The 27,949-nt window shown below is 34.8% G+C and overlaps 1 protein-coding gene across 1 annotated transcript in view; it reads right to left on the bottom strand.

Annotated features, from left to right (window-relative positions):
• Positions 1-27,949, bottom strand: part of LOC307191693 (uncharacterized protein) — a 509,460-nt gene that overhangs the window by 431,425 nt on the left and 50,086 nt on the right. Inside the window, exon 2 of the mRNA XM_079931879.1 lies at positions 22,988-23,076. Coding sequence (XP_079788005.1) covers positions 22,988-23,076 — 89 coding nt within the window. The remainder of the gene's footprint in view (positions 1-22,987; positions 23,077-27,949) is intronic.

Raw genomic sequence — 27,949 nt, 5'->3', positions numbered from 1 at the left:
AAGCTCCCAGAATTACTAGTTAATAAGAGGTTCCAGACTATACAGGCACTAATCTGAGTGTTTGAAGAATTTGCTCATTTATTTCTGAACATAAATTTTACTGAATTCACAAAGCCTATTGTGGATAATTAGTGAGTATTACCTAGCCAATTTTTCTAAGAGTTGAGGAAGGGTTTTTTGTTTGTTTTTTTCTGACATGCCTTTTGGTTTAGGAACAGTGGAACTAAACTCTAGATCAGAAGCTGATTATTAATTATGTTGGTAAAGAAGTTATATAAGTAGCATAGCAAAAACTGTCTGCTTACTATAATACAGTCTGCACTTTAGTGTTTATATTTTAGAGTTTTACATTAATATTTACTCTCTCCTCTCTGATATCTTCCAACATAGGAATAAATCATACAAATCTTAATTATATTTTGTATACATACGCAAAGCAGTATCTTCATAATTAGCTCTAAGTATGTTGGAGGAAATCTGTGGTACTGGTAATGGACAAATATGAAAAGGCAGGCCACATATAGCCAAATTTTTATTTATTGGCTTTACACACAAATTATACAAGTACAGTAGTTTCAAAAGCTTAATAGATAAGCATAACTTACAAAAATGCCTTGTCAAATTCGGTCTTCTAACATGGTGTACTATATATATATGTGTGTGTGTATGTGTATATATGCACACAAACATATATATAATATATATACATATAATACAAAAAAACAATGAGTCAAACACTCAAGAATGACATCTCTGAATTTAGAGTCTCAGTCATAGGATGTAAATACTTTCTATCAAAGCAAAAATTATTCAAATATATTATTGGAGGAGGTTTTCTTAAATGTGTCTTTATCTCTGTCATCCAGCAAATCACAGAAAATGTTTCACCTGTGATCTGTTACAGCATATAGCAAAAAGTAACTATCTCATTGAAAACAAATATGGTTAATTGAACAAGTACTTTCTGTCTCCGGACACTGACTCTTAGTAAAAATTTTCAAATGCAGTTATAAATTAAATTATATATTTGAGTACTACATTTAGGAATAAGTAAAATCTATGTCAATCTATATTTTTAAAAACCAAAAATTGGCTATGTTTCAAATACTTAATATATGCAAATTATATTCACATCTGAGCTTATAAAGGATACTCAGGGAGAAAAAAAAATTAAAACTCCATAGGGATTGTTTATAATAAAATTCTAATTATAATAAAACCTTGCTGAAGAATAAAATATGAATAGGATACTTCAATACCATGTATCACGATGTTCAAGAAATAAATATTTTGAATTAAATTGAAGAAAATATATATATATAAATTTAAAAATATTTCATATAAATGTATAAATGCAATTTTATCAGGGCAAAATAATTTTCAAACATCAAAGATAGTAAAAATGAAAATGTTTGGCCAAAAATTCTTTCCAAGTTAAAGAAATCTACTAGAATAAACTTAAAAAAAAATAAAAAGGTCAATTTTCAGTAAGGAGCCAGAGTCTCGTTAACTGGGGGGCACTTAAGGGTGAGAAGCTGGGATGTGGGGGTGCTGGTCAAACCTGAATTCTCTTGGCACTACTGGCTGTGTGTGTATAGTTGACAAAAACTATGACTTCACAAACGATGAGCTGCCAGTGGGAAACACACTGCCATGAGCAGCCTCTTCATGAATTCTGATAATCTGATTCTGTCACTGGGTTCTTGAGAAAGATGCTGAGGTGAGTGCTAGACCTGTAGACATGGTCAGCCATTTCTCATGTTCCAGACAAGAATCAGCATTGAGCTAACAGTTTGGAAAAAAATAATATACCATGGATTTCAAAACAAACAAAAAAACTCTCAACATTTTCAGAAAACATCCCCAAATCAGGCCATCCCATACAAAATTAAAAGTGTGTGATATTATTCAACCACTCAAGTGCTTAGCAAATCAAAGTGACAACTTTTTTTTAATTCTGAAAACTATAGTCTCCTACTCAAAATAAGATGAATGAGTACAGTGATGAGAAAATCATGGTTTTTTTCTGTACACTGCACCTAGTAATTATGGCTGTGATTTGCACAGCTTTTACCCTCTTTGTTCAGAAAAGGTACATTTTATATCGCATCCCACCTGCGTTCAACATAGAATAAGTCTTCATAGTAATTATGTAGCTGTACTTAAAAGACAAAGCATGTAATTATGCCTTTAAAAAATAATTTACAGTAACAGTTGAATTGGGGCTTGAATTTTAACAATGCATCAAATAGAAATGGAAGACGAAAAAATTTAACTTGTAGAATTCAGTTATCTGAGAGAGGGAAGAAAGGTTCTTATAAAACAATGCACTCTCATTGAGGCATTTAACGGTTGATGCTATGACAACGAAGCATGAGAGTTTCCATCAGCCAACTCCATGGCTTTTCACTCTAGTAAAATCAATTATAAAATTTATATTTCATTTAGGATTTGATAAAAAAAAGCAAAGAAAATTTTAGACACAGTTAAGAGGGACTTGGAGTTCACAGAGTGATTTCTCCTCTTTTAACTAATGAGGAAAACTATATCGAGAAAAGTCAAAGGACTTTACCAAGTTCATACTACTAATCGTTTATGTTGTTTACAGAATAAAGGATAAACCCAAATCTCCTGATTCTCAATTTAAAATATTCTCCAATAAAAATCAATCTTAAATGCATTTTTAATTGAGGTATAATTGACATACAACATTATATTAGTTTCAGGTGTACAACATAATGATTTGATATTTGTATATATTGTGAATTGATCACCACAATAAGTCTAGTTAACTTCTATCACCGTACATAGTTACAATTTTTTTCTTGTGGTGAGGACTTTTAAGATCTACTCTCTTAAGAAATGCACTTTGATTTAAACACTAATTGTAAATAGAAATTGCTATGTTCATGGGGGATGGAATTAGCTCGTAGAACAATTTGATGAGGATGTTGATTCTTATTATCCAGCCACAATTTCCCCCAGATTGACCTAAATAAACAGATCTAAGTACTTTCACTAAAGGTTTCTCCTCCCGCACAAGCCTTACATAGCCAGGATAAATAATCTAGGAATCAGAGAAAAGTAGTTCTCAAGGTTAGAGCTCTCATATAACTATTACATGGTTCTGGATAGCTGAGGTTTTGTTATAAACTTACCTCAATGTCCCGAATACTTCTATCATGTCTTGATAATATATAGAATTAGATAATTTTTGAGATTCCTTACAGCATTGACATTTTAGGAAATCTGTTAATATTTTAGTCAATGTTACCTGTCTATGGAATTATGATATTCCTTTTATTATCTTTAGAGCTAAAAAAGAATGACCTTTTTGAAACAGAGTAAAACTCTACTCAATATTTGAAGTCCCTACCAATGTTAACCTACCTAGTTCATCAGCACATTCCTAGAATCTGTCTTCACACTTCTCTGGGGGACTTAGCATTTCTTCCTGTATCATGGTTATTTATTTTCATGTCTCTATCATACGAGCTTTTAAACTCCTTGAGGGAAGACTCTGTATTTTATTCATTTATGTATACCCCCAGCATGACCATGGTGTCATACACATAGAAGGTATACCTTGTCAAATTTAATAAATTAATTGCCATTAAAAAGTCTGTGCATCAAAACACAAAGAACACAAAGATAAATCAACCTGTCATCTATGCATTTTTAGGATAGTACTATCTTTTTCTATAACACTTAAATTGTAAGTGATGAATCGTTACATAAACTGTTCATCCTTTTAAGAACATTATTTCATGGTTCATTTATTCATTAAGCCCAGAACTTTTATAAGAATGAAATTAAACACAACTGTTAAAGTAGCCAAAAAGAAAATATGGGCACAGTTTATGGTTCTATTAATATAGTCTGGTTTTACTAATTAGATCAATGCAAAATATTCTTAACTTTCTATTCCAATGTAAGAAGAAAAATAAAGTTTACACAAATTATGGATAATTAACAATCCTTTATATTGTGGCCCGCCTGAACAATGTTTTTGGGAGAGTCAGTTGGTATTTGACAATTTAGAAAAACATAAACATTTTTGTATAATTTGGTTTCCCCACTTATGTCTAGAAATATGAGAACAATTAGTATAAAAGTTTAGATACTTTATTTGCAAGATGCTTTATCATAGTGACAAAATTGATAACAACCTATGAACTGAGCAATGGAAAATGTTTTTAAAATTAGGATATATCTATAACATGCAAACCTAAATAGTTATTTAAAACATTTGTGTATAAGAATAATTAATGGCATATGCAGATATTCAAAACTTAATGTTTATAAAAAGAAAATTATAAAACAGCATGTTAAATATGATTGCATATAAATAAATTCTTGATAGAAAACAAAACTCTAGCAATGGGTAGATTAGGTTGGAGAAATTATGTAACTTTTTCCCATATCTATATTATGTGAATGTTATATATTTCATATTTTTTTTAGTTTTGAAAATGTTATTCTACTTGATTTGGCAACATTTAGTAGTAACACCTTTCACTTAATTCACCTTCATATGTATTACGAATTATGCCACTGTTAGTCACCAAAGTTACAGGATACTACAGTAATTTACAAAGTGTAATTATTAAGTAGAGATCATTAATTTTGACTTAACCTGTTCTATCAAGCTAAGAATATATAATTAAGTACAATACCCAATCTCTTCTCTGTATTTTATAAATTGTTCTTCCAACATCCATGAAGATGATATAATCAGAAAGGAACTTACTTTCTGATTAATGTCTTCTCACAGGACCATCATTCTGGGTTCCATTTTGTAACAGATGCTTATTTAGCCACTATTTACTATTCACTTTGAACTATGGGTTGAGACTGATGATTGTGGAAGTCTAAAGAATACAAAAGCTGGTGTGAGGAGGAAATCTACCAGAATATCAGCTTGAAGGAAATCTATTAAGAATATAAAGTAGTCCTGTGTGTGTGTGTGTGTGTGTGTGTGTGTGTGTGTGTGAAAGAGAGAGAGAGAGAAAGGGTGCTCCTTGACATAAAAGATGCTCATTTCCCTTGTCACTATTTGCCCCACAGGCCCCAAGTCTCCCAGAACATGAGACTCAAGTGCTTGTTCATAACATTTTAGAACTTATGAAACAGGCTGCTCAGAAAATCCCCACAGCATTCAGCAATATTCCAAAAGAATTATACCAATCTCGCCCTTGAGGTTCTCTTAATTCAGGTTGATTGCCTTGAAATCAAAAGCTCACCAAAAATCAAAAGCTGAGCCCATTACCACTCTTAAGTCCAAATGTGCTGGAAAATGAGTGGGGAGGAGACTACCATTCCTGGATTTACGGACACCAGAACCCAAACTACTAATATACCTAGTGTGATAGTCTGAGTTTTCTGGGACTTCCCTAGCTTAGCACTGAACCTCTATGTCCTGGAAAACTCCTCAGTCCCCCAAAATTGGTATGTTGGATAACCTAATTATACCTGGAACTAAGAGGGACCATAATAAACAAATTACCCCATTGAGATTCAGAACCAGTATCATCTACTGCAAGACTAAGGGATCTTTAAAATGAATTTGATAGTTATTTTTTGGATTGCATAATTATAATAGATATTCAGCATTACTCAAGTCCAGTGTTAGTGTGCTAATATACTGGATGGATATTTTTATTATAACCCCTACTAGTGTCCAATATAATGGTGGATTCTGTGTACTTTTATTTTTTTTAACATCTTTATTGGGGTATAATTGCTTTACAATGTGTGCACTTTTAAAGTCACTGTATCCCAAAGCCTTCTAGGATTATGCAACTTAAAATACATACAACATACAACAAAATTATTTTTGTCATATGAGACAATGTGGGGAGAGTATTATGCTATTTTATTGTCCACTTTAACAGTCCTACACAGTTGATGAAAAAAAGCCAGTAGTGTTTAATGATTCACTGTGCATTATGGTGGCCTAAATAAATATGAAACTTTATTTCATCCATAATGCCTGATATTTTAATAGTGACTATGCTATTAGTAGTTGGTGTGTGTCTTTTGACAGTGTTATTTCCTCCTGCTCCACATTTCTCCATAAGAAAGTCAAATACCAGGCTGTTTTCACCCAGCAGGGAATGCAATATACCTGAACCATCCTGATATGGAAGTATTTCTTGCTCCATAACAATATGATAGCAGTTAGTCAAATCCTAATATAATAAGGACTTCAAGTACATCTAAATATTTCTTTGTATTAATGATATTCTGATAGTGGCTTGCATCAAAGAAACTGCTTGTCTTATATGAAGTGTTATCCAGTTACAGGTGAGAAAAAATTTGGTAGGCCATGAACTAGTATAAAATCTCAGGCCACAGGTGATTATCTTGTCTAAAGAAAATCCCATTGCCTAAAAAACAAAACAAACAAACAAACAAAAAATGGCTAATAGAGACAACAAAATCAACATCTGGATTTGGCTAATTCTCCATGATGCATCCAGGCAAATTTTAGTAGAATACTCTGCAACAAGAAGGCTTGGAGTTAATCCAATAAGTGGTAAAATAAGTTCTTTATTTTGGCCACACATTTCTTTCATATGTTATAGCATTAAAACTATCAGTGACCAACATCATAGTTAATTAATACATTTATTGGGTTGGCCAAAAAGTGCCTTTGGTTTTTAAGTAAAAATAAAAGATACATTTTTCATTTTCACCGAGAACTTTATTGAATAATGTATTTGCCCTTTTGTTCCACTACCTTCTGCCATTTTTCAGGCAACTTCATAATTCCATCTTCCCAAAACTTTTTATCTTTTTGAGCAAGGAACTGTCCCAGGTACCTTTTACAGTCTTCCAGGGAATTGAAATTTATTTCATTAGAGAATTTTGTAAAGACCTTAATAAATGGAAATCGGAAGGTGCAAGTCTGGTGAATATGGTGGATGAATCAGAACTTCCCAGACAAGCTGTAACAGTTTTTGCCTGGTCATCAAAGGAACATGCAGTCTTGCATTATCCTGATGGAAGATTATACATTTTCTGTTGACTAATTCTGTATGCTTTTCTTTGAGTGCTGCTTTCAGTTGGTTTAATTGGGAGCAGTAATTGTTGGAATTAATCATTTGGTTTTCCAGAAGGAGCTCATAATAGAGGACTCCCTTCCAATCCCACCATAAACACAACATCACCTTCCTTGGATGAAGAGCAGCCTTTGGTGTGGTTGGTGGTGGTCCATTTTGCTTGCCCCATGATCTCGTCCATCCCACATTATTGTACAGTTTCTACTTTTCATCACCCATCACAATTTGTTTTAAAAACAGAACGTTTTCATTACTTTTAAGTAGAGAATCGCATGTGGAAATATGGTCAAGAAGGTTGACTTCACTTAACTTATGTTGGACCCAAACATCAAAGTGATGAACATAACCAAGCTGGTGCAAATGATTTTCAATGCTTGATTTGGATATTTCGAGTATGTTGGCTATCTCCTGCGTGGTATAATATTGATTGTTCTCAATTAATGTCTCGATTTGATCGCTATCGACTTCAAATGGTCTACCCAACTGTGGAGCATCATCCAGCAAGAAATCTCCAGCTCAAAACTTCACAAACCACTCTTGGCACGTTCGATCAGTCACAGCACCTTATCCATATACAAATGCACAAATCTTTTCTGGCATTTCAGTTGTTTAAAATGGCTACACAAAAATTCACCAATTTTGATAAGTCTTTTTTTAAATGCATGCTGATATGACAGCTGTCACATACAATCTAGCAAAATTGTTTTGAATGAAGTTAAAGACAACTAAGTGCTACTAGAGCCATGTTATGGAAAAAAATGAACAAATCTTTTGGCCAATCCAATAGTAATGACAATTTTGGGGTATCAACTCTCACTGGGTTTTTTGACTTGAAGACTTCAAAATGCTACTGAAATACACCTAATATTTTGAAAGCAACTTTCAACCTTTTCATAGATTCTAAAGGAAAAACCTTATCTTATCAATAGAAGAGTCAAAATTCTTAGGAATGGCATTTCCATTCTGCAAAGACCTCCCTTGAAACAAAGTCCTATAGATTGGGACAAGCCCAAGAAAACTGCATTACTAAAACAACTGGTTTATTAATAAAGTATTAATAAAGCCTGTTGTCACTAACTAAGGTTGATAAAGGTGATATCCATAAACCTAGCAACCTGGTAAGAAAGCAAAATTCACTAACAGAAGAACCTACCATCATGTGGGCTAGTCCAATGGAGTAATACAGTCACCTGTCATATAAGCAAATGACTCCTTGCCAACTGCATTGACCACTGAGCACAACTGCAGCTCCTCATATGATTCTCTTTACCAGAGAGCATCCCACTCCTGAAATGACTGAATGATAAATTTACATATCCTCATTGGCTGTTGCTAATGAGTTTATGTAGTTAGAGCATTGGGAGATGCAAGGCAAAATGACTGAGCATCTGGTATCCCAGCACTGGTATAGAACACCTTTCTTTTTCCTAAACACTGGTCCTCCCAACACTGAAGTTTACATATTTATCAACCTATTCCATCCAAAATAAAAGAGAATTGAATAATCCTAGTCCACTGCCTACGGGGAGTGAGAGAAACTCTAAGACACTAAAAACATGGTATTTTCATCTAAGAATCCAGTCTTAGATAATTTTAATTCTCTAACATTATAGCTGCCAGCTAAGTATAATTTCAACAGCCTACCTCTGAAACACTCCACCGAACCATCTAAATGTTCTCATTCAGATGTCTCTTTTATTATTAATGGACACTGACTTTGTATTCATATTGTGTAGGATATTTTCCAATAATTTTTTTCTGATGAATTCAAGGAAATAAAAAATTTTCTTCTGCATGGTAAGTTTGAAATCTTGAAGGTTGTTAAAACATGGCCTCATCATCCTCCCTGCAACATAAAGTGCATTTAATTATTGGGTTTCTCCCTCTTGATTTAAAGATCTATTCCTTAACTATAAATATTAAAGTTTTTCCCCCATCTGTTGAAAAGGTGTTTGTCAACTTCAAGCTCTAAGACTCTACTGCATTAAAACTTGGTTTTGTGCCTCTGGCATAAACAATAGCCAAATAATAATATTTAGCTCTCATCCTCTTCCATTTCACCTATGGCAATGTGACTTAGTTTTAAAATGATCAATTTATATCACTCACTATAAAAATCCACTTTTGTGTCAAAATCAGCTTGGAGACTTGATAAAAATATTGACTCGTCTCTTATCCCACATTCCAAGGATTTAAAATGTCAAATGGTAAATTCTGAACATTTGAATTTTCATCAAGATTACCAGTTGATTATGAAGCACATCAATCCACATAAATTTCAGAAATAATCTTTCATACTTCAACCCGTCCATGGTGTGTGATTTAGGTTTCTTTGGACTTCAACTTATTTTACAGAGTTTTTATGGATATTACAAATCTGCTATATCAATTTGAATTCTCATAGGTTTTATTAATGATGGATAAAAATTTAATCTTTAAGAATAAAGGAATCATATCATCTTAAAAGGTGGAAGTAATATAGAAACCATTGAATTCACCTTCTCACCTTAAAGTTCTTCTTGCAAAAATTCTCTAAATAGATTTGATAGGCAAATTCTGGATATATTATTTCAAGCCACAGAGTGTCTGTACCTTGGTAACAGAATCTGTTCTCTAATTAGCTATATATCTATTAATCAAAATTTTAGGAAACTTTGTGTGTGTGTGTTTTTCTTTTTTTTTAAATAAATAACTGCTGCCATTGATCTATATTCTCTATTTTATCAACAAAAAGACACTGCTTTCTACTCCCTATACAATCAGTCAGCATCAGGGGAACTGTTTTAGGATACAGAGGAAATTCAGACTAAAATTCTGTCCTCAGGGAGATTAAAGTCTCTAGTAGGAGACAATATGTGTGTGTGTGTGTATTTCTTCATTAAAAGATACAAATAAATCACTAAGGGATAATAAAAAAATACAAATCACTTCCAAGTATGATAGATTAGGAAGAAATCTCAAAGACAAAGATTTTATATTTAAGATGTAAGGTTAAAAACATTAAAAAAAATGTAGGTAGGAGACATGCAATCAGATTGGAATCGAGATAGTCGCACCAGAGGATAAGTTCTAGGGGGAGACCTTCAAGACGGTGGAGGAGTAACACGCAGAGATCACCTGCTCCCTATAAATACATCAGAAATACATCTACATGTGGAACAACTCCTACATAACACCTACTGAACACTGGCAGAAGACCTCAGACTTCACAAAAGGCAAGAAACTCCCCACGTACCTGGGTAGGACAAAAAAAAAAGAAAAAACAGAGACAAAAGAATAGGGATGGGACCTGCACCTCTGGGAAGGAGCTGTGATGAAGGAAATGTTTCTACACACTAGGAAGCCCCTTCACTGGCAGGGATGGGGGGTGGGTAAGGGGGGAAGCTTCAGAGCCACGGAGGAGAACGCAGCAACAGGGGTGCAGAGGGCAAAACAGAGAGATTTCCCACAAAACAGAGAGATTCCCCACATAGAGGATCGGTGCTGACCAGCACTCACCAGCCCGAGAGGCTTGTCTGCTCACCCACCTGGATGGGTGGGGGCAGGGAGCTGAAGCTGGGCTTTGGAGGTCAGATCCCAGGGAGAGGAGTGGGGTTGACTGCGTAAACACAGCCTGAAGGGGGCTAGTGCACCACAGCTGGCAGGGAGGGAATCCGGGAAAAACTCTGGAACTGCCTAAGAGGCAAGAGACCACTGTTTCAGGGTGTGCCAGGAAAGGGGATTCAGAGCAGTGCCTAAATGACTCTAGAGATGGGCGTGACCCACGGCTATCAGTGCGGACAGCAGAGATGGGCATGAAACACTAAGGCTCCTGCTGCAGCCACAAGAATCCTATGTGCAACACAGGTCACTATCCACACCACCCCTCCCAGGAGCCTGTGCAGCCTGCCACTGCCAGGGTCTCGTGATTCAGGGCCAACATCCCCTGGAGAACACACGGCACACCTTAAACTGTTGCAACATCACATTGGCCTCTGCCGCCGCAGGTTCGCCCCGCACTCAGTACCCCCGTCCCCTCAGCCTGAGTAAGACAGAGCACCCTAATCAGCTGCTACTTTAACCCCGTCCTGTCTGAGTGAAAAACAGACGCCCTCAGGCGATCTACACAAAGAGGCAGGGCCAAGTCCAAAGCTGAACCCCAGGAGCTCTGCGAACAAAGAAGAGAAAGGGAAATTTCTCACAGTAGCCTCAGGAGCAGCGGATTAAATCTCCACAATCAACTTCATGTACCATGCATCTCTGGAATGCCTGAATAGACAAAGAATCATCCGAAAATTGAGGTGGTGGGTTTGGAGAGCAACCATAGACTTGGGGTTTGCTTTCTGTATCTAATTTGTTTCTGGTTTTATGTTTATCTTAGTTTAGTACTTAGAGTTTATTATCATTGGTAGATTTGTTGACTGATTTGGTTACTCTCTTCCTCCTTTTTTTTTATATAGATATATATTTTTTCCTTTTTCTCTTTTTGTGAGTGTGTATGTGTATGCTTCTTTGTGTGATTTTGTCTGTATAGATTTACTTGTACCATTTACCTAGTGTTCTGTCTGTCCATTTTATTTTGTTTGTTTGTTTTTTTAATATAGTTTTTAGCACTTGTTATCATTGGTGGATTTCTTTTTTGGTTTGGTTGCTCCCTTCTTTCTTTCTTTTTTTTCTTTTTTTATTACTTTTTATATTTTTTATTTTTAATAATTATTTATTTAGTTTTTACTTTAATAGCTTTATTTTATTTTTTTCATTCTTTCTTTTTTTCTCCCTTTTATTCTGAGCCATGTGGCTGACAGGGTCCGTGTATACTAGCCGGGTGTCAGGCCTGTGCCTCTGAGGTGGGAGAAGCACATTCAGGACATTGGTCCACCAGAGACCTCCTGGCTCCACATAATATCAAATGGCGAAAGCTCTCCTGGAGATCCCCATCTCAATGCTAAGACCCAGCTCCACTCAATGACCAGCAAGCTACAGTGCTGGGCACCCTATGCCAAACAACTAGCAAAACAGGAACACAATCCCACCCATTAGCAGAGAGGCTGCCAAAGATCATAATAAGGTCACAGACACGCCAAAACACACCACCGGATGCGGTCCTGCCCACCAGAAAGACAAGATTCAGCCTCATCCACCAGAACACAGGCATTAGTCCCCTCCACCAGGAAGCCTACACAACCCACTGAACCAACCTTAGCTACTGGAGTAAGACACTAAAAACATCAGGAACTATGAATCTGCAGCCTGTGAAAAAGGGACACCAAACACAGTAAGTGAGACAAAAGGAGAACACAGAGAAATGCACAGCAGATGAAGGACCAAGGTAAAAACCCACCAGACCTAACAAATGAAGACGAAATAGGCAGACTACCAGAAAAAGAATTCAGAGTAATGATAGTAAAGATGATCCAGTAAAGTAGTAAGTAAAGATAGTAAAGATGATAGTAAGTAGATAGTAAAGATGATTGCCAAAATATTGGCAATAGAATGGAGAAAATACAAGAAATGTTCAACAAGGACCTAGAAGAACTAAAGAGCAAACAAACAATGATGAACAACACAATAAATGAAATTAAAAATTCTCTAGAAGGAATCAATAGTAGAATAACTGAAGCAGAAGAACAGATAAGTGACCTGGAAATTAAAATAGTGGAAATAACTACTGCAGAGCAGAATAAAGAAAAAAGAATGAAAAGAATTGAGGACAGTCTCAGAGACCTCTGGGACAACATTAAATGCCACAACATTCGAATTATAGAGGTCCCAGAAGAAGAAGAGAAAAGAAAGGGATTGAGAAAATATTTGAAGAGATTATAGTTGAAACCTCCTCTAATATGGGAAAGGAAACAGTCAATCAAGTCCAGGAAGTACAGAGAGTACCATCCAGGATAAAATCAAGGAGAAACATGCCAAGACACATATTAATCAAACTATCAAAAATCGAATACAAAGACAAAATATTAAAAGCAGCAAGGAAAAAAAAATCAAATAACATACTACAGAATCCCCATAAGGGTAAAAGCTGATCTTTCAGCGGAAACTGTGCAAGCCAGAAGGGAGTGGCAGGACAAATTTAAAGTGATGAAAGGGCAAAACCTACAACCAAGATTACTCTACCCAGCAAGGATCTCATTCAGATTCTACAGAGAAATTAAAACCTTTACAGACATGCAAAAGCAAAGAGAATACTGCACCATCAGACCAGCTTTACAATAAATACTAAAGGAACTTCTCTAGGCAGGAAACACAAGGGAAGGAAAAGACCTACAACAACAAACCCAAAACAATTGAGAAAATGGTAATAGGAACATATATATTGATAATTATCTTAAATGTAAATGGACTAAATGCTCCAACGAAAAGACACAGACTGGCTGAATAGATATAAAAACAAGGCTCGTATATATATGCTGTCTACAAGAGACCCACTTCAGGCCTATGAACACATACAGACTGAAAGTGAGGGGATGGAAAAAGATATTCCATGCAAATGGAAATCAGAAGAAAGCTGGAGTAGCAATTCTTGTATCAGACAAAATAGACTTTAAAGTAAAGACTATTACAACAGAGAAAGAAGGACACTACATAATGATCAAGGGATCAATCCAAGAAGAAGGTATTACAACTGAAAATATTTATGCACAGAACATAGGAGCACCTCAATACATAAAGCAAATGTTAAAAGCCATAAAAGGGGAAATCGACAGTAACACAATCATGGTAGGGGATTTTAACACCCAACTTTCACCAATGGACAGATCATCCAAAATGAAAATAAATAAGCAAACACAAGCTTTAAATGATACATTAAACAATATGGACTTAATTCATATTTATATTACATTCCATCCAAAAACAAAAGAATACCCTTCCTTCTCAAGTGCTCATGGAACATTCTCCAGGATAGATCATATATTGGGTCAGAAATCAAGCCTTGGTAAATTTATGAAAATTGATCATAACAAGTATCTTTTCCGACCACACACTATGAGACTAGATATCAATTACAGGAAAAAAACCTGTAAAAAATACAAACACATGGAGGCTAAACAATACACTACTAAACAACCAAGAGATCACTGAAGAAATCAAAGAGAAAATCAAAAAATACCTAGAAACAAATGACAAGGAAAACACAACAACCCAAAACCTATGGAAAGCAACAAAAGCAGTTCTAAGAGGGAAGTTCATAGCAATAAAATCCTACCCCGAGAAAGAAAAAACATCTCAAATAAACAACCTAACCTTACACGTAAAGCAATTAGGGAAAGAAGAACAAAACCCCCCCAAAGTTAGCAGAAAGAAAGAAATCATAGAGATCAGATCAGAAATAAATGAAAAAGAAATGAAGGAAACAATAGCAAAGATCAATAAAACTGAAAGCTGGTTCTTAGAGAAGATAAAAAAAAAAAAAAGACAAACCATTAGCCAGACTCTTCAAGAAAAAACGAGACAAGACTCAAATCAATAGAATTAGAAATGAAAAAAGGAGAAGTAACAACTGACACTGCAGAAATACAAAGGATCATGAGAGATTACTACAAGCAACTATATGCCAATAAAATGGACAACCTGGAAGAAATGGACAAATTCTTAGAAAAGCACAAACTTCTGAGACTGAAGCAGGAAGAAATAGAAAATATAAACAGACCAATCATAAGCACTGAAATTGAGACTGTGATTAAAAATCTTCCAACAAACAAAAGCCCAAGACCAGATGGCTTCACAGGTGAATTCTATCAAACATTTAGAGAAGAGCTAACACCTATCCTTCTCAAACTCTTCCAAAATATAGCAGAAGGAAGAACACTCCCAAACTCATTCTATGAGGCCACCATCACCCTGATACCAAAACCAGACAAAGATGTCACAAAGAAAGAAAACTACAGGCCAATATCACTGGTGAACACAGATGCAAAAAACCTCAACAAAATAGTAGCAAACAGAATCCAAAAGCACATTAAAAGGATCATACACCATGATCAAGTGGGGTTTATCCCACGAATGCAAGGATTCTTCAGTATATGAAAATCAATCAATGTGATAAATCATATTAACAAATTGATGGAGAAAAACCAAAATTCAAAAATTCGACAAAATTGAACACCCATTTATCATAAAAACGCTTCAGAAAGTAGGCATAGAGGGAACTTACCTACACTTAATAAAGGCCATATATGAAAAACCCACAGCCAACATCGTTCTCAATGGTGAAAAACTGAAACCATTTCCACTAAGATCAGGAACAAGACAAGGTTGCCCACTCTCACAACTATTATTCACCATAGTTTTGGAAGTTTTAGCCACAGCAATCAGAGGATAAAAAGAAATAAAAGGAATGCAAATCGGAAAAGCATAAGTCATGCTGTCACTGTTTACAGATGACATGATACAATGCATAGAGAATCCTAAAGACTCTACCAGAAAACTACTAGATCTAATCAATGAATTTGGTAAAGTAGCAGGATACAAAATTAATGCACAGACATCTCTTCCATTCCTATACACTAATCATGAAAAATCTGAAAGAGAAATTAAGGAAACACTCCCATTTACCATTGCAACATTAAGAATAAAATACCTAGGAATAAACCTACCTAAGTAGAGAAAAGACCTGTATGCAGAAAACTATAAGACACTGATGAAAGAAATTAAAGATGATACAAACAGATGGAGAGATATACCATGTTCTTGGATTGGAAGAATCAATATTGTGAAAATGACTATACTACCCAAAGCAATCTACAGATTCAGTGCAATCCCTATCAAACTACCAATGGCATTTTTGACAGAACTAGAGCAAAAAATATCACCATTTGTATGGAAATACAAAAGACCCCAAATAGCCAAAGCAATCTTGAGAAAGAAAAACAGAGTTGGAGGAATCAGGGTCCTGGACCTTAGGCTATACTACACAGCTACAGTCATCAAGACAGTATGGTACTGGCACAAAAACAGAAATATAGATCAATGGAACAGGATAGAAAGCCCAGAGATAAACCCATGCACATATGGTCACCTTATTTTTGATAAAGGAGGCAAGACTATACAATGGAGATAAGACAGCCTCTTCAATAAATGTTGCTGGGAAACTGGACAGCTACATGTAAAAGAATGAAATTAGAACACTTCCTAACACCCTACACAAAAATAAACTCTAAATGGATTAATGATCTAAATGTAAGGCCAGACACTATCAAACTCTTAGAGGAAAACATATGCAGAACACTCTATGACATAAATCACAGCAAGATCCTTGTGACCCACCTCCTAGAGAAATGGAAATAAAAACAAAAATAAACAAATGGGACCTAATGAAACTTAAAAGCTTTTGCACAGCAAAGGAAACCATAAACGAGATGGAAAGACAACCCTCAGAATGGGAGAAAATATTTGCAAATGACACAACTGACAAAGGATTAATCTCCAAAATTTACAAGCAGCTCATGCAGCTCAATTTCAAAAAAACAAAAAACCCAATCCAAAAATGGGCAGAAGACCTAAATAGACATTTCTCCAAAGAAAATATACAAATTGCCAACAAACACATGAAAGAATGCTCAATATCACTAATCATTAGAGAAATGCAAATCAAAACTACAATGAGGTTTCACCTCACACCAGTCAGAATGCCCATCATCAAAAAATCTACAAACAATAAATGCTGGAGAGGGTGTGGAGAAAACAGAACACTCTTGCACTATTGGTGGGAATGTAAATTGATATAGCCATTATGGAGAACAGTATGGAGGTTCCTTAAAAAACTAAAAATACAACTACCATACAACCCAGCAATCCCACTAATGGGCATATACCCTGAATAAACCATAATTCAAAAAGAGTCATGTACCACAATGTTCATTGCAGCTCTATTTAAAATAGCCAGGTCATGGAAGCAACCTAAGTGTCCATTGACAGATGAATGGATAAGGAAGATGTGGCACATATATACAATGCAATATTACTCAGCCATAAAAGGAAATGAAATTGAGTTATTTGCAGTGAGGTAGATGGACCTAGAGTCTGTCATACAGACCGAATAAGTCAGAAAGAAAAACAAATACCATTATATAATACATATATGTGGAATCTAAAAAAAAAAAAAAAAAGTGGTTCTGAAAAACCTAGAGGCAGGAGAGGAATAAAGATGTAGACGTAGAGAATTGACTTGAGAACACTGAAGGGGGAAGGGTAAGCTGGGATGAAGTGAGAGAGTAGCATGGACATATATACACTACCAAATGTAAAATAGATAATAGTTGGAAGCAGCCGCAAAGCACAGGGAGATCAGCTCCAGGCTTTGTGACCACCTATAGGGGTGGGATATGGAGGGTGGGAGGGAGATGCAAGAGGCAGGAGATATGGGTATATATGTATATGTACAGCTGATTCACTTTGTTATAAAGCGGAAACTAACACACCATTGTAAAGCAATTATACTCCAATAAAGATGTTTAAAAAAAAAGAAAAAAAGTGTAGGGAAGTTATATAGAAAAAAGCATGAGCAATTTCACAGAGTTAGAACAATCCAGAATGCTACGAATTCCTGTGTTCATATGACCTGCTTCACATAGCTAACAAATTAAATCTATTCCATTGCACAATTCAAGTTTGCTGTCGTTTTATCCATTATTACATCTCATGCTATAACAGCTTAAATAACCATGATCTTATATTCATTTTAGATAATAGTTCAAGTTTATTACAACTATAATTACATGCATTTTACAAAGATCTCAGAACATGGATGTTTTTCTGATTTATCTTCCTTGTTTTCTCCAGACAATTAATAACATACTTTCAGTTTTGTTAATTCTGTTACTCAATAATATCCAATTAAAAATTTTTTCTTATAATTTTCTCCAACAATTCTAAAATATTAGTGAAAAACTTTTATGATCAATCTTACATATCTTCTGTCAAAAATAATCTTTCTGGTGGTCAATAAATGCACTTGATTTTTTTCTGTATTACACTGTATTTTTTTTAGCACAATTCACTTTTTACTTATATCCTATTGAATATTTTCAAAGATTATAGAGTTCCATATAACAAAGTTTTACATTTCAGAATATGATCCTGGTTTTATTTCTCTGTATTGTTGTCATTTGTTGTAAAAAAGCATCTGATCTATTTAAAACAAGAAAACAAAATTATTGAAACCATTTTGTTTATTTATTGTTCATATAAAGTCAGTTGATACTAATGATATCAATTACGTGGCTCCAGGCTCCAAGAAATTTACATAATTTATCTTTCACTATATCCTATCATAAACTTTTCATTTGATCCTTCCATATTTTTAATTCTTCCACAAAGATTTTGTTTTAAAGACTATTATTCCTACCCCCTCATTTTCACCTCATAACAGAACCCTGTCATGTCTTCTGATATTGGCAGAGATGCTTTGATTTCATGGAGGACAAGTCCAATTCCTAGAAAAGGAATAGGCTGTACCTCAGTGTTGACCAATGAGATATATGACTTCAGAGTCATCTATGAGAGAAATAATAAGACCTACTTCACAGTTTTTTGTGAGGATTAAATGTAAAAGAATAAAAATAAACAAACCTGGCACCCAGTAAGTGCTAAACACGGATTAAATGTAAATGCTATAGCAACACAAATTAAGGTAATGCAAGATGATGGCTCAGAGTTCTTACAACACTTAGCCATTAAATTTATGCCAGTAAAATCTGCCTGCCAGAATTTAATGCACTGAGAAGACTAAGTAGGCCTCAATTATTAAGACATCATTTGTGTACTGTCTTACACAAATAGCTAAAAGCACCCTTAACACACAAACACCTTCCTTTCTGGCTTTACAGCTACCCTCCCTGTCTCCATCAATACCTTTTGAAATTTTTCCTGGCATGGCTCCTAAAAAGATGCTAACTTTTGAAAAGATGTTGGATTCCTAGCTCCCTCTCATCCAACAAGTACCCTAGACCTAAAACAAGCCAAAGAGAGGTTGAAGGATTTGCCAAATAACAGAAAAACTTACAGAAACCTTTCATATTGTAGGAAATTTGATTAGCATGATTAATAAGTTGAAATAGCTAAAAGATGTTTTTTGGAGAAGACTGATGAAGCAAAAACAGCTCCAGCAAAACTTGGTATTTTATAAAAGAAAGAAGATAAGAGTAAACAAAATGCAAATTTTTAAATGAAATTAATTTAGGCAAAATATAGTATATATATAAATATTATATATATACTATGTACATATAAATGAATATATACACATTTGTGTGTACACACACACAATTATATGCCAATATATTTCAAACATTGACAAAATGAAATACTCTTCTGGAAAAATACAAAATGTCAAAATTGGCAAAGTAGACAAAAACGAGCATGACAGTAATTGAAATGCTAATTAGAGACCTCTAACTGCTTCTCCACTCCCACACCCCTTCACTCCCCACACACATCTTTATGGATTTACAAAATTGCTTTAAATGATTATTCTACCAAACTATCAAGGAACTCTCTTACACAAGTTTTACTAGAAAAAAACCCATAAGATAACTGCCTTACTTATTTGTTAAATAAACTTAATTTCAAAATTAGTAAAGATGGTACAATAAAAGAAAATTAATTTTTCTTGTGATCAAAAATGCCACAGTTTTTAATGATTATATTATCTAATTGAGTCTGTCTTTGTATTTTAAAAATGTGTATATAGGTTTTATCCTAGGAATTCAAAAGTGACTTTAGGAAGAGAAACTTTTGTCAAAGTGTCTTACCATTAATGAATTGAGATATAAATTGTAAATTAATGTAGAAAAGCATTTGATAAGGTTCAACATCTCAGAATATTTAATAATTCTCAGAATTAGTAATAAGTGGGAATTATCCTTACCTAACATAGGTCATATACTAACTGTATATAGGAAACAACATAGATAAATATACATGTAATCCCTTTAAAAATTTGGAAGACACTAGAATGCCTACTGTCTTTCAATATGAACAAGATGAACTACAATTGATGAACATATCTCAGAGGAAGAAGAGAGAAAGAAGTGAGGCATGATTCTGAAGAAAATAAAACTGCATAGAAAAATGAAGAGTATCAACAACAGCCTATAACAAATAAGAGAGCTTGACAAGGTTGCCACATATAACCTCAGCTAACAAAAATCAATAGCATTACCATATATCAGCAATAATCACCTAGGAAATATAATAGAAAGCAAAATACTATCCAGAATGGTAATATACACTTTGAGGTATTAAGCATGATTCTCTTAAAAGATATAAGGGAACACTAGGATAAATGCCAGGTTAATAGATTGAACTACTTACTATTACAAGGCTGCCAATTTTTCCCAAGCTATTTTAAAAATATACTGCAAGTTTAATTACATCTGTAGAAAGACTTTTAAGGAGCTTATTCTTATATATGTATTGGTCAGTTTCCAGAATTTGTATGGATCGGAAAATTGAACGTATTTCCTCTCTCCTCTTAGAAATCACTCAAAAGCTATAAGTATAAGAAAAATATAAACTCAAACAAATTTTTAAATAAAACCATAATACTAATTAGGACTGCCAAAAGGAACAATGCTTATGCAGAGTATTCATATAAGGAAGTGGAAAGAAATTTAACATATATTCCAGGTGTTGAATCCAGCTCTAGAGGATCACAAAATACACTTTCTGAGGAGCAAATATAAGCTAAAGGCAAAAAGGGTGAAGATGTAAGAAAACATAAAATGAATTGGATGTTGGCAGAAGCCATTCTAACCCAGTTAATTTCAGAAAAATAGAGTCAGTAAGATTGCACTAAAACTATATAAACAAGCCATGTTTGCAGGAAGCAGTATGTGTTTGTGGTTACTTAGAAAAAGAAGACTTTTGTATTGTGAAAATAAGCTATCCAGAAATGTTAAAATTACCAATTTCTAACAGGAGAGACCCAGTAAACAAATGGACCAGGAAAAAGAATCTCATTCTAAGAGACATAAAAAAGGGAAGAACTAGCACAGTATCTGTAAAAATATACTACAAAGAAAAGGATAAAATATTAATAAAAGGAATTAACTGACAAAGAAAAACTATCAAGAAAGTTGTTGACCTATTTTTTTTTTTTTTTTTTTTTTTTTTTGCGGTACGTGGGCCTCTCACTGTTGTGGCCTCTCCCGTTGCGGAGCACAGGCTCCGGACGCCCAGGCTCAGTGACCATGGCTCACGGGCCTAGCTGCTTGGCGGCATGTGGGATCTTCCCGCACAGGGGCACGAACCCGTGTCCCCTGCATCGGCAGGCAGACTCTCAACCACTGCGCCACCAGGGAAGCCCTGCCCTATTGTTTTTTTGTGTGTGAGTGTGTGTGTAATTACAGAGAAAATAAATCCAACATATTTGTAATAAACACACTGTGTTGAGCTTTCAATGTCTCCCTTTATGAATGAAAGATTTATTGCCCCCAGCTATGAGGATTGCTGCCAGAAGATAACCCTCAGCCCTCAGTCCCTTTGGAAATTGCCTCAGTTGAAAAATAACGGATTTTTTCAAAGCCATGCCTATTCCAGAAGCAGCCTATATTCAGTGACTGATCAAAGTTAGACTATAAAGGCACAGCCCCTTTGCCCAATTCAGGGTAACTCTGAAAGTCTCACCCAGCTTCAGAGCTCATTAGATAATTTAAACCCTTCATTGGGATTGCTTGGTAACACATCTCCTGTCCAAATCTGCTTCCTCTGTCTCCCTTCCACAGTTGTCAATACTGGGCACTTCCTAATAAAATCTTTAACATTAATCACTAGCTACTCTCGGGACATCCAAAGTTTGACAATTGTTACCAGAAGTGGAGTGGTTCAAGAAAGCAAATACTAATATTGGATTTTGTGCCCAAATCATCTTAATCTCCAGCTGGCAGTGATGATTCTATCACCTGTGGTAGATGGACCACAGATAGCTCCAGGCATAAGACAATGGAAAAGTTTTTCAAACATTTAGCTATGTAAACTGGGATGTCAAATGCTTGGAAAATAATGGACTGGCTGGGGGAAATAGTAAATAAAATTATAATGCAGGAAACTAGATTTCTGGACAAGGCCATGCCATCCGAAGTAGAGAATTCTGTACTTTTTGAAAAATAGTTCCTGGCACATTACTGGATACTGACAGAGACAGAGCTCTTGACATGGAAAATCAAGGGACAATGTAGGAAGCATTCTTCATCATGAACTGGGCTTTCTCAAACTCAGTGAGTCATAAGTTGGGCAGGCCCAGCAATATTCCACCATAAGATGGGAGTGTACATCTGGGATCACACATGAACAGAACTGCAAGCTACATGAGCAGGCCACCCAGATACCCATGACATTCACCAATATTGCACATGAGGCCCTCCTTCACTGCACGGTTATGGACCCTTGAGATCATCCCTTACAACCAAATAACAGAGAAGGAAAAAAATTCCAACTTGGTTCATGAATAACCAAAGTTTAGTAATGTTGCACTAAAGCCTCACTCAGGAGTGGCCTCTAAAGATAGTGGTGAAGAAAACCTTAGATTTCTGAGATTTGAAGAGATTTGTGCAGTGCACTTGACTATTTCGAATGGAAGGAGTGGGAACATTAGTGAATTCATTGGCCAGCTAGTCAAAGGCCTGGGAGGAAGAAGAATGAAAGTGAAAGATCTACGACATGGAGGACTGGAATTGAGGTATATTGCAGGTATATGGGAGTGAAAGAAAGTGTGGAGATCTTTAGATTGCATAATAACTAACACCCACAAGAGTGTACTCACCACAGAACAAATACCAAGTAACCAGGCAGACAAAATGCTCAGCCAATAGACCTCAACCACCCCAATGTTGATATAATAGGTTCATAAATGAAGTAGTCATGACGGCAGGGATGGAGGCTATACATGGAACAACTTACCATGTTTCCGAACTGCTACTACCAAATATCTAACTTACCAGCAACAAAAATCAATGCTGATTCCCACTGCACGAATTCCCTGAAGACCTGTTTGTTCAACTGGTGGAACACTGACTGCATTGGAGCCCTAGAAAATCAAGCAAATCACATTGTTAGAAAAATACACATATTCTGGATATGGATTTTCCTTTTATACTTATATGGCCACAGCCGGCACTATTACCAGAGGGTTTGCAGAGAATTTAATCCACGGATACTAGATGCCTCATGACATCGTTTCAAATTACAGCAAAAGAAGAGCAGGAGTGTTCCAATCTCCATGAGATACACTTGTCATATCACATATCATACAATCCAAAAGCTGCCAGCCAGGCAAAGTTATGATACAAACTGCTGAATGCATAGCTGTAATGCCAACATGGAGGTGAATCTTTACAAGAATAGAATGTCATCTTTCAGCACTTAAATCAAAGAACTTTATATATAGATAGACTGCGTGTGTCCAGTAACAAAGGTATGGAAGAACAAAGGGCTTACCATCACTTTCACAAACACAATTGGGGATTTTGTGCTCCCTGATGCCACAACTCTAGATTATATGTGTTAAGAACTCCTAGTCCAAACAGGATATCCTCTCATCAGGGGAAATGGTACTGAGTTGTAGGCTGTGACTGCCAACTGGGCACTTCAGTTATTTCATGCCAAGGGACAAGCAGAGAAGAAAAGAAGTCATCTTCAGAGGGATGACTGTCTCTAATTATCAAGAAGAAGTAGGAGTTTTTGTATACAATGGAATCTTAGAGGACTGTGTTTGACACACAGGTGATACACTTAGATACAATTTTGTTGGGAAAATGTTCAACTGCAGCAATCTCAGTCTGAGAAGGACTTTGAAAGTTTGAGTAGTGCAACAAAATAAGCCAGTGAGATCAGAATTGCTAGTGAGGGTGAGGAAAAACTAAAATATAGAGTAGAAGAGGGAGACTAAGAATAGCAAGTGTGGGCCCAAGACCAATCACAGCATTGAGAATTAACCACTCTATCCACTAACCATTCTCCAGTCTTCATTGAGTTGGCTAAGCCCTATCTGGGGACTGCTTTGCACATCATACTTTTGCTTTTGCTCATCAAGCTCCTTTTCCCCAATTTCCACAGGTATTTATCCCAAGAACCCTCTTTGGTAAATATCTGGCATACAAATCTCCTCAGAATAACTTCAACCCATCTAAGACAGTATATACAATTGAAGGTTTCCAAAATGTAACTAAATACTTTTTCCCCTGTACTTCATAGTACAGAGGAAAAAGACAAATATAATCAAAGAAAATTTCCTAAAATTAGGAAAGATTGACTCTAGTTATTAAGAGGCTTACCCATGGGTAATTGACCAAACTGACCCAGAATGACCTCCATTGAAAAATTATCTACTAAATGTAATGGTCTTCAAAGAAAAAGAAAACAAACCTGCCTGGTCAAGGTAAGTTTCAAAACACTTATCAAAAGGAAAAAAATCAGGATAGCTTAAGAAATTTCCACAGCAATATTCAATATCAGAAAACAATGAAGCAAAAGCTACAAGACACTTAAGGTATAAAAGTGTGAGCATAAGGACTTTGTGTCATACTTTTGAATATGAAACAACTCAGAGAATGTTTCCATAGTACTTCATGAGGCAACTGATTTATAACTACAGATATTATGATGAAAGAATTAGTAATGAGCACTACATGTGTCTGAAATTAGAACTGAGATAAAACAAATGTGGGAATTTAAAAGACTGATCTGCTCCAACAATGTAGAGATTATAGATACAATTATCAATAAAAGAGAAAACACATAGGAAGAAGGTAAGAAGGCTTATTTCCTCATTTATAATAACTGTAATAAAAGATGATTATACAAAAGATATAAATCAAGTAATGGGACTGTATTCGTATTTGCATCACAAAGATAAACTAATTACTAATAATATTATTAACTAGAACAGTGGTAGAGGAGAGAATGGGGAGAGGAAGAAAAAGGAAATACATTAGTTTTCTCATTGTTCATAATATGGAGTTATTAACTACTATAAAAATAAGAAGATAAATTTACTTCATAACATTATATAAGTTAAGGTGTTAAGAGAAGAATAAGTCAAAATAAATTAGAAGCAAAAGCAAAATAAAGAGAACACGTAAAGTCATAAAAATTATAAATACTTAAAAACATCATAAAAGTAAATGATGGTATTGAATTAACATATATTTTATTAATTAGGGCTTCTTAAAAACCAACAACAACATTAAACTTAGTATATAATAACATGAGTTGATATATCTTAAAATAACTCATAAATGAAGAAAAAATTCACATTGTTCTATAAAAATATGCACCTAAGACAAAGTGTTTCACAAAGTTAGAAAATAAACTAATAGACAATGATAACCAGGGAAATGCAAACAACAATAAAATGGTAGGGCTTGATAGAAATATAAATTGTACAACCAGTCTGGAACATTATCAATATTTACTAAAGCTGGGCGAGGCAAATCCCATGAATAAGCAATTGTTCTAGGCAAATAAACCCACAAGAAATATACCAAAAGATGTGTACCAAAAAAGTTAACAGCGTTATTTGCAAAAGCCAAAAACTGATTCAACTCAAATGTCTATCAGCAGTAGAATGGTTAAATTCGTGTATATCCATACCATTGAATACTCTACATCACTGAGAAAGATCAAACTACCTCTACACACAAACATAAAACTTTAAGTGAAGGAAATGAGATACAAGATGGGGCAAACTATATGATTCTATATACGGATAATTCAAAAAAAGACAAAACTAATCTTTGGTGATAGAAGTGATAATATAGATTGCCTTTTGATGTATAATAAATAGGAGGGAGGAGTAGAGACATTTTTGGATGCCAACAATGTTCTATATCTTGATTAGTGTGAGAGTAACAGAGGTGTGTGTTCACTTTGCAAAAAATGTGTTCAACTGCACTTGATCAGCTTCTAGACTCACTATTTTATTAAATTGAACTTGTTTTTCTTTTTCTCCTCTGGTATCATGTTCATTTTTTGCTATAATCTTGTAGTAATTCATTTCTGAAAAAACTAACCCTTCCCTTTGTATGTTTTTACTGAATTGACTTACCTTCCTTGGAACAGTTTTTCCGTATATATTTTTAAATTTTTATTCTAAATTTCTAAAACTTTCACATGAGTTAAACAACAAAAAATATTAAAAAGTGTAAAGTCTTTCTCCAAGCTGTGTTCCTCATCAATGTTGTTGTTATCCCAACAACATTTTACTGTTGTTAAAGTGTGCTGACAATCATAGACACTTTTATATCCCTTATAGGGGACACACAATACGCACACAGTTTCATCCTACAGGATGCACTGTACACCTTTCTTGTTTCATGTAAAAACATTTATTAGAAATCTCTTCTTATTAATACATAAAGAACATCTTCATTCTTTTGTGCAGATGCATAGTATATTGATATAAGGATGTTAATCAGTTCCTCTCTTTTCTATGATAAAAGCACCTTTTAAAGGGCAAGTTATAGATAACTATGCCACTAACAAGTATAGATGTTTGTACTGCTCTGTTCATCTCCACGGAGACCCATGTCACATCTCAAAATGACATTCCTGTCCAAACTCAAATAGACCTCAGTCTATAAATAGCTGTTGATATCTAGACTTAAAATCCCAGTTTTAAATATCACAACTTTCAGATAAAATACTTAGTTCAAAAATGTACTGGTGGGAGAGGGGTGAGTATAGGTATGAAGGTTGAGGGAAATCAGCAGGACATTTCAATATGGGACCTTCCCACAAATCTGGCCACACAGGAAGAAGTCAAAATTAAAACAGATGCTGAAGTCCAGGAGAGCAAAACATTGCAAAAGAAATAAGAAATGTTAACACCAGGCATGCTGAAATCCCATAAAAATTTGGCCCTTCTATGGAAGAATTTCATAGGAGTAATTTATGTGACAACAAAATCTGTGAGTTGATTCTAGTTCTAGTTGATGATAACCTTATTCCTGGAAAAATTTCTCTCTTCAGCTTTTTCATTCTCAAAGAGGCAGTATGGTCAATGAAATATTATTCAGCTTTGAAAAATAAAGAAATCTAGCCATTAGCAACAACATGGATGAACATGGAGGACATTATACTAAGTGAAATAAGTTAGTCTCAGGACAAATACTGTATGATTTCACTTTGCGAGGTATTTGAAATAGTTAAACTCATGGAAGCAGAGAACAGAATGGTGGTTGCCAGGGGCTAGGAGAAGGAGAAAATAGAAGTTTTTGTTCAATGGGTTTTGAGTTCCAGTTATGCAAGATGAGTGAGTTCTAGAGATCTGCTGTATAACATAGTACCTATATTTAACAAAGTATTGTGCATTTAAAAATTTATTAAGAGAGTAGATTTCACATTAAGCATTCTTACCACAAAAAGGGGTGGGAGCATAAATAAACTATTGGAGGTAATAGATATGTTTATTACATTGTGATGATAGTATCAAGGGTATATGCATATGTCCATGCTCATCAAATTATATATATTAAACATGTGCAGGGGTTTTTAAAATGTCAATTATACCTCAAAATCTGTTAAAAAATAGTATGAGCTCTAAAACCCTATGATCGAGGTTAAAACCCATCTCTGCTGCTACTTTCTGTGACCTTGGCAAATTACTTAATGTCTCTGTTCTTCAGTTTTCTCATTGATAAAATATTTAATAATTGGGTTGTTATTTAAAAAGATAACACTTCTAAATCCTTGAGCACATTTCCCGGCACATGGTACACATGTTATATATGTAAACAGAAACGTTTATTTCATAGAATGAAATAAATCTTTGCTTGGGGTATTTGTTGAAGTAATTATTAAATTGGTTCCCTTAAACAGGTGATAATGTGATAAGATTGAGAACACTGTTCTTTTGTGATCCTGCCCTTATGTCTCAGAACTTACTGTTTATGCCTTTTGAA

The sequence above is a fragment of the Stenella coeruleoalba genome, assembly GCF_951394435.1.
Source record: "Stenella coeruleoalba genome assembly, chromosome: 9".
Classification (NCBI taxonomy): domain Eukaryota; kingdom Metazoa; phylum Chordata; class Mammalia; order Artiodactyla; family Delphinidae; genus Stenella; species Stenella coeruleoalba.
The sequence above is the reverse complement of the archived record's forward strand: the minus strand, read 5'-3'. Positions and strand labels throughout refer to the sequence as shown.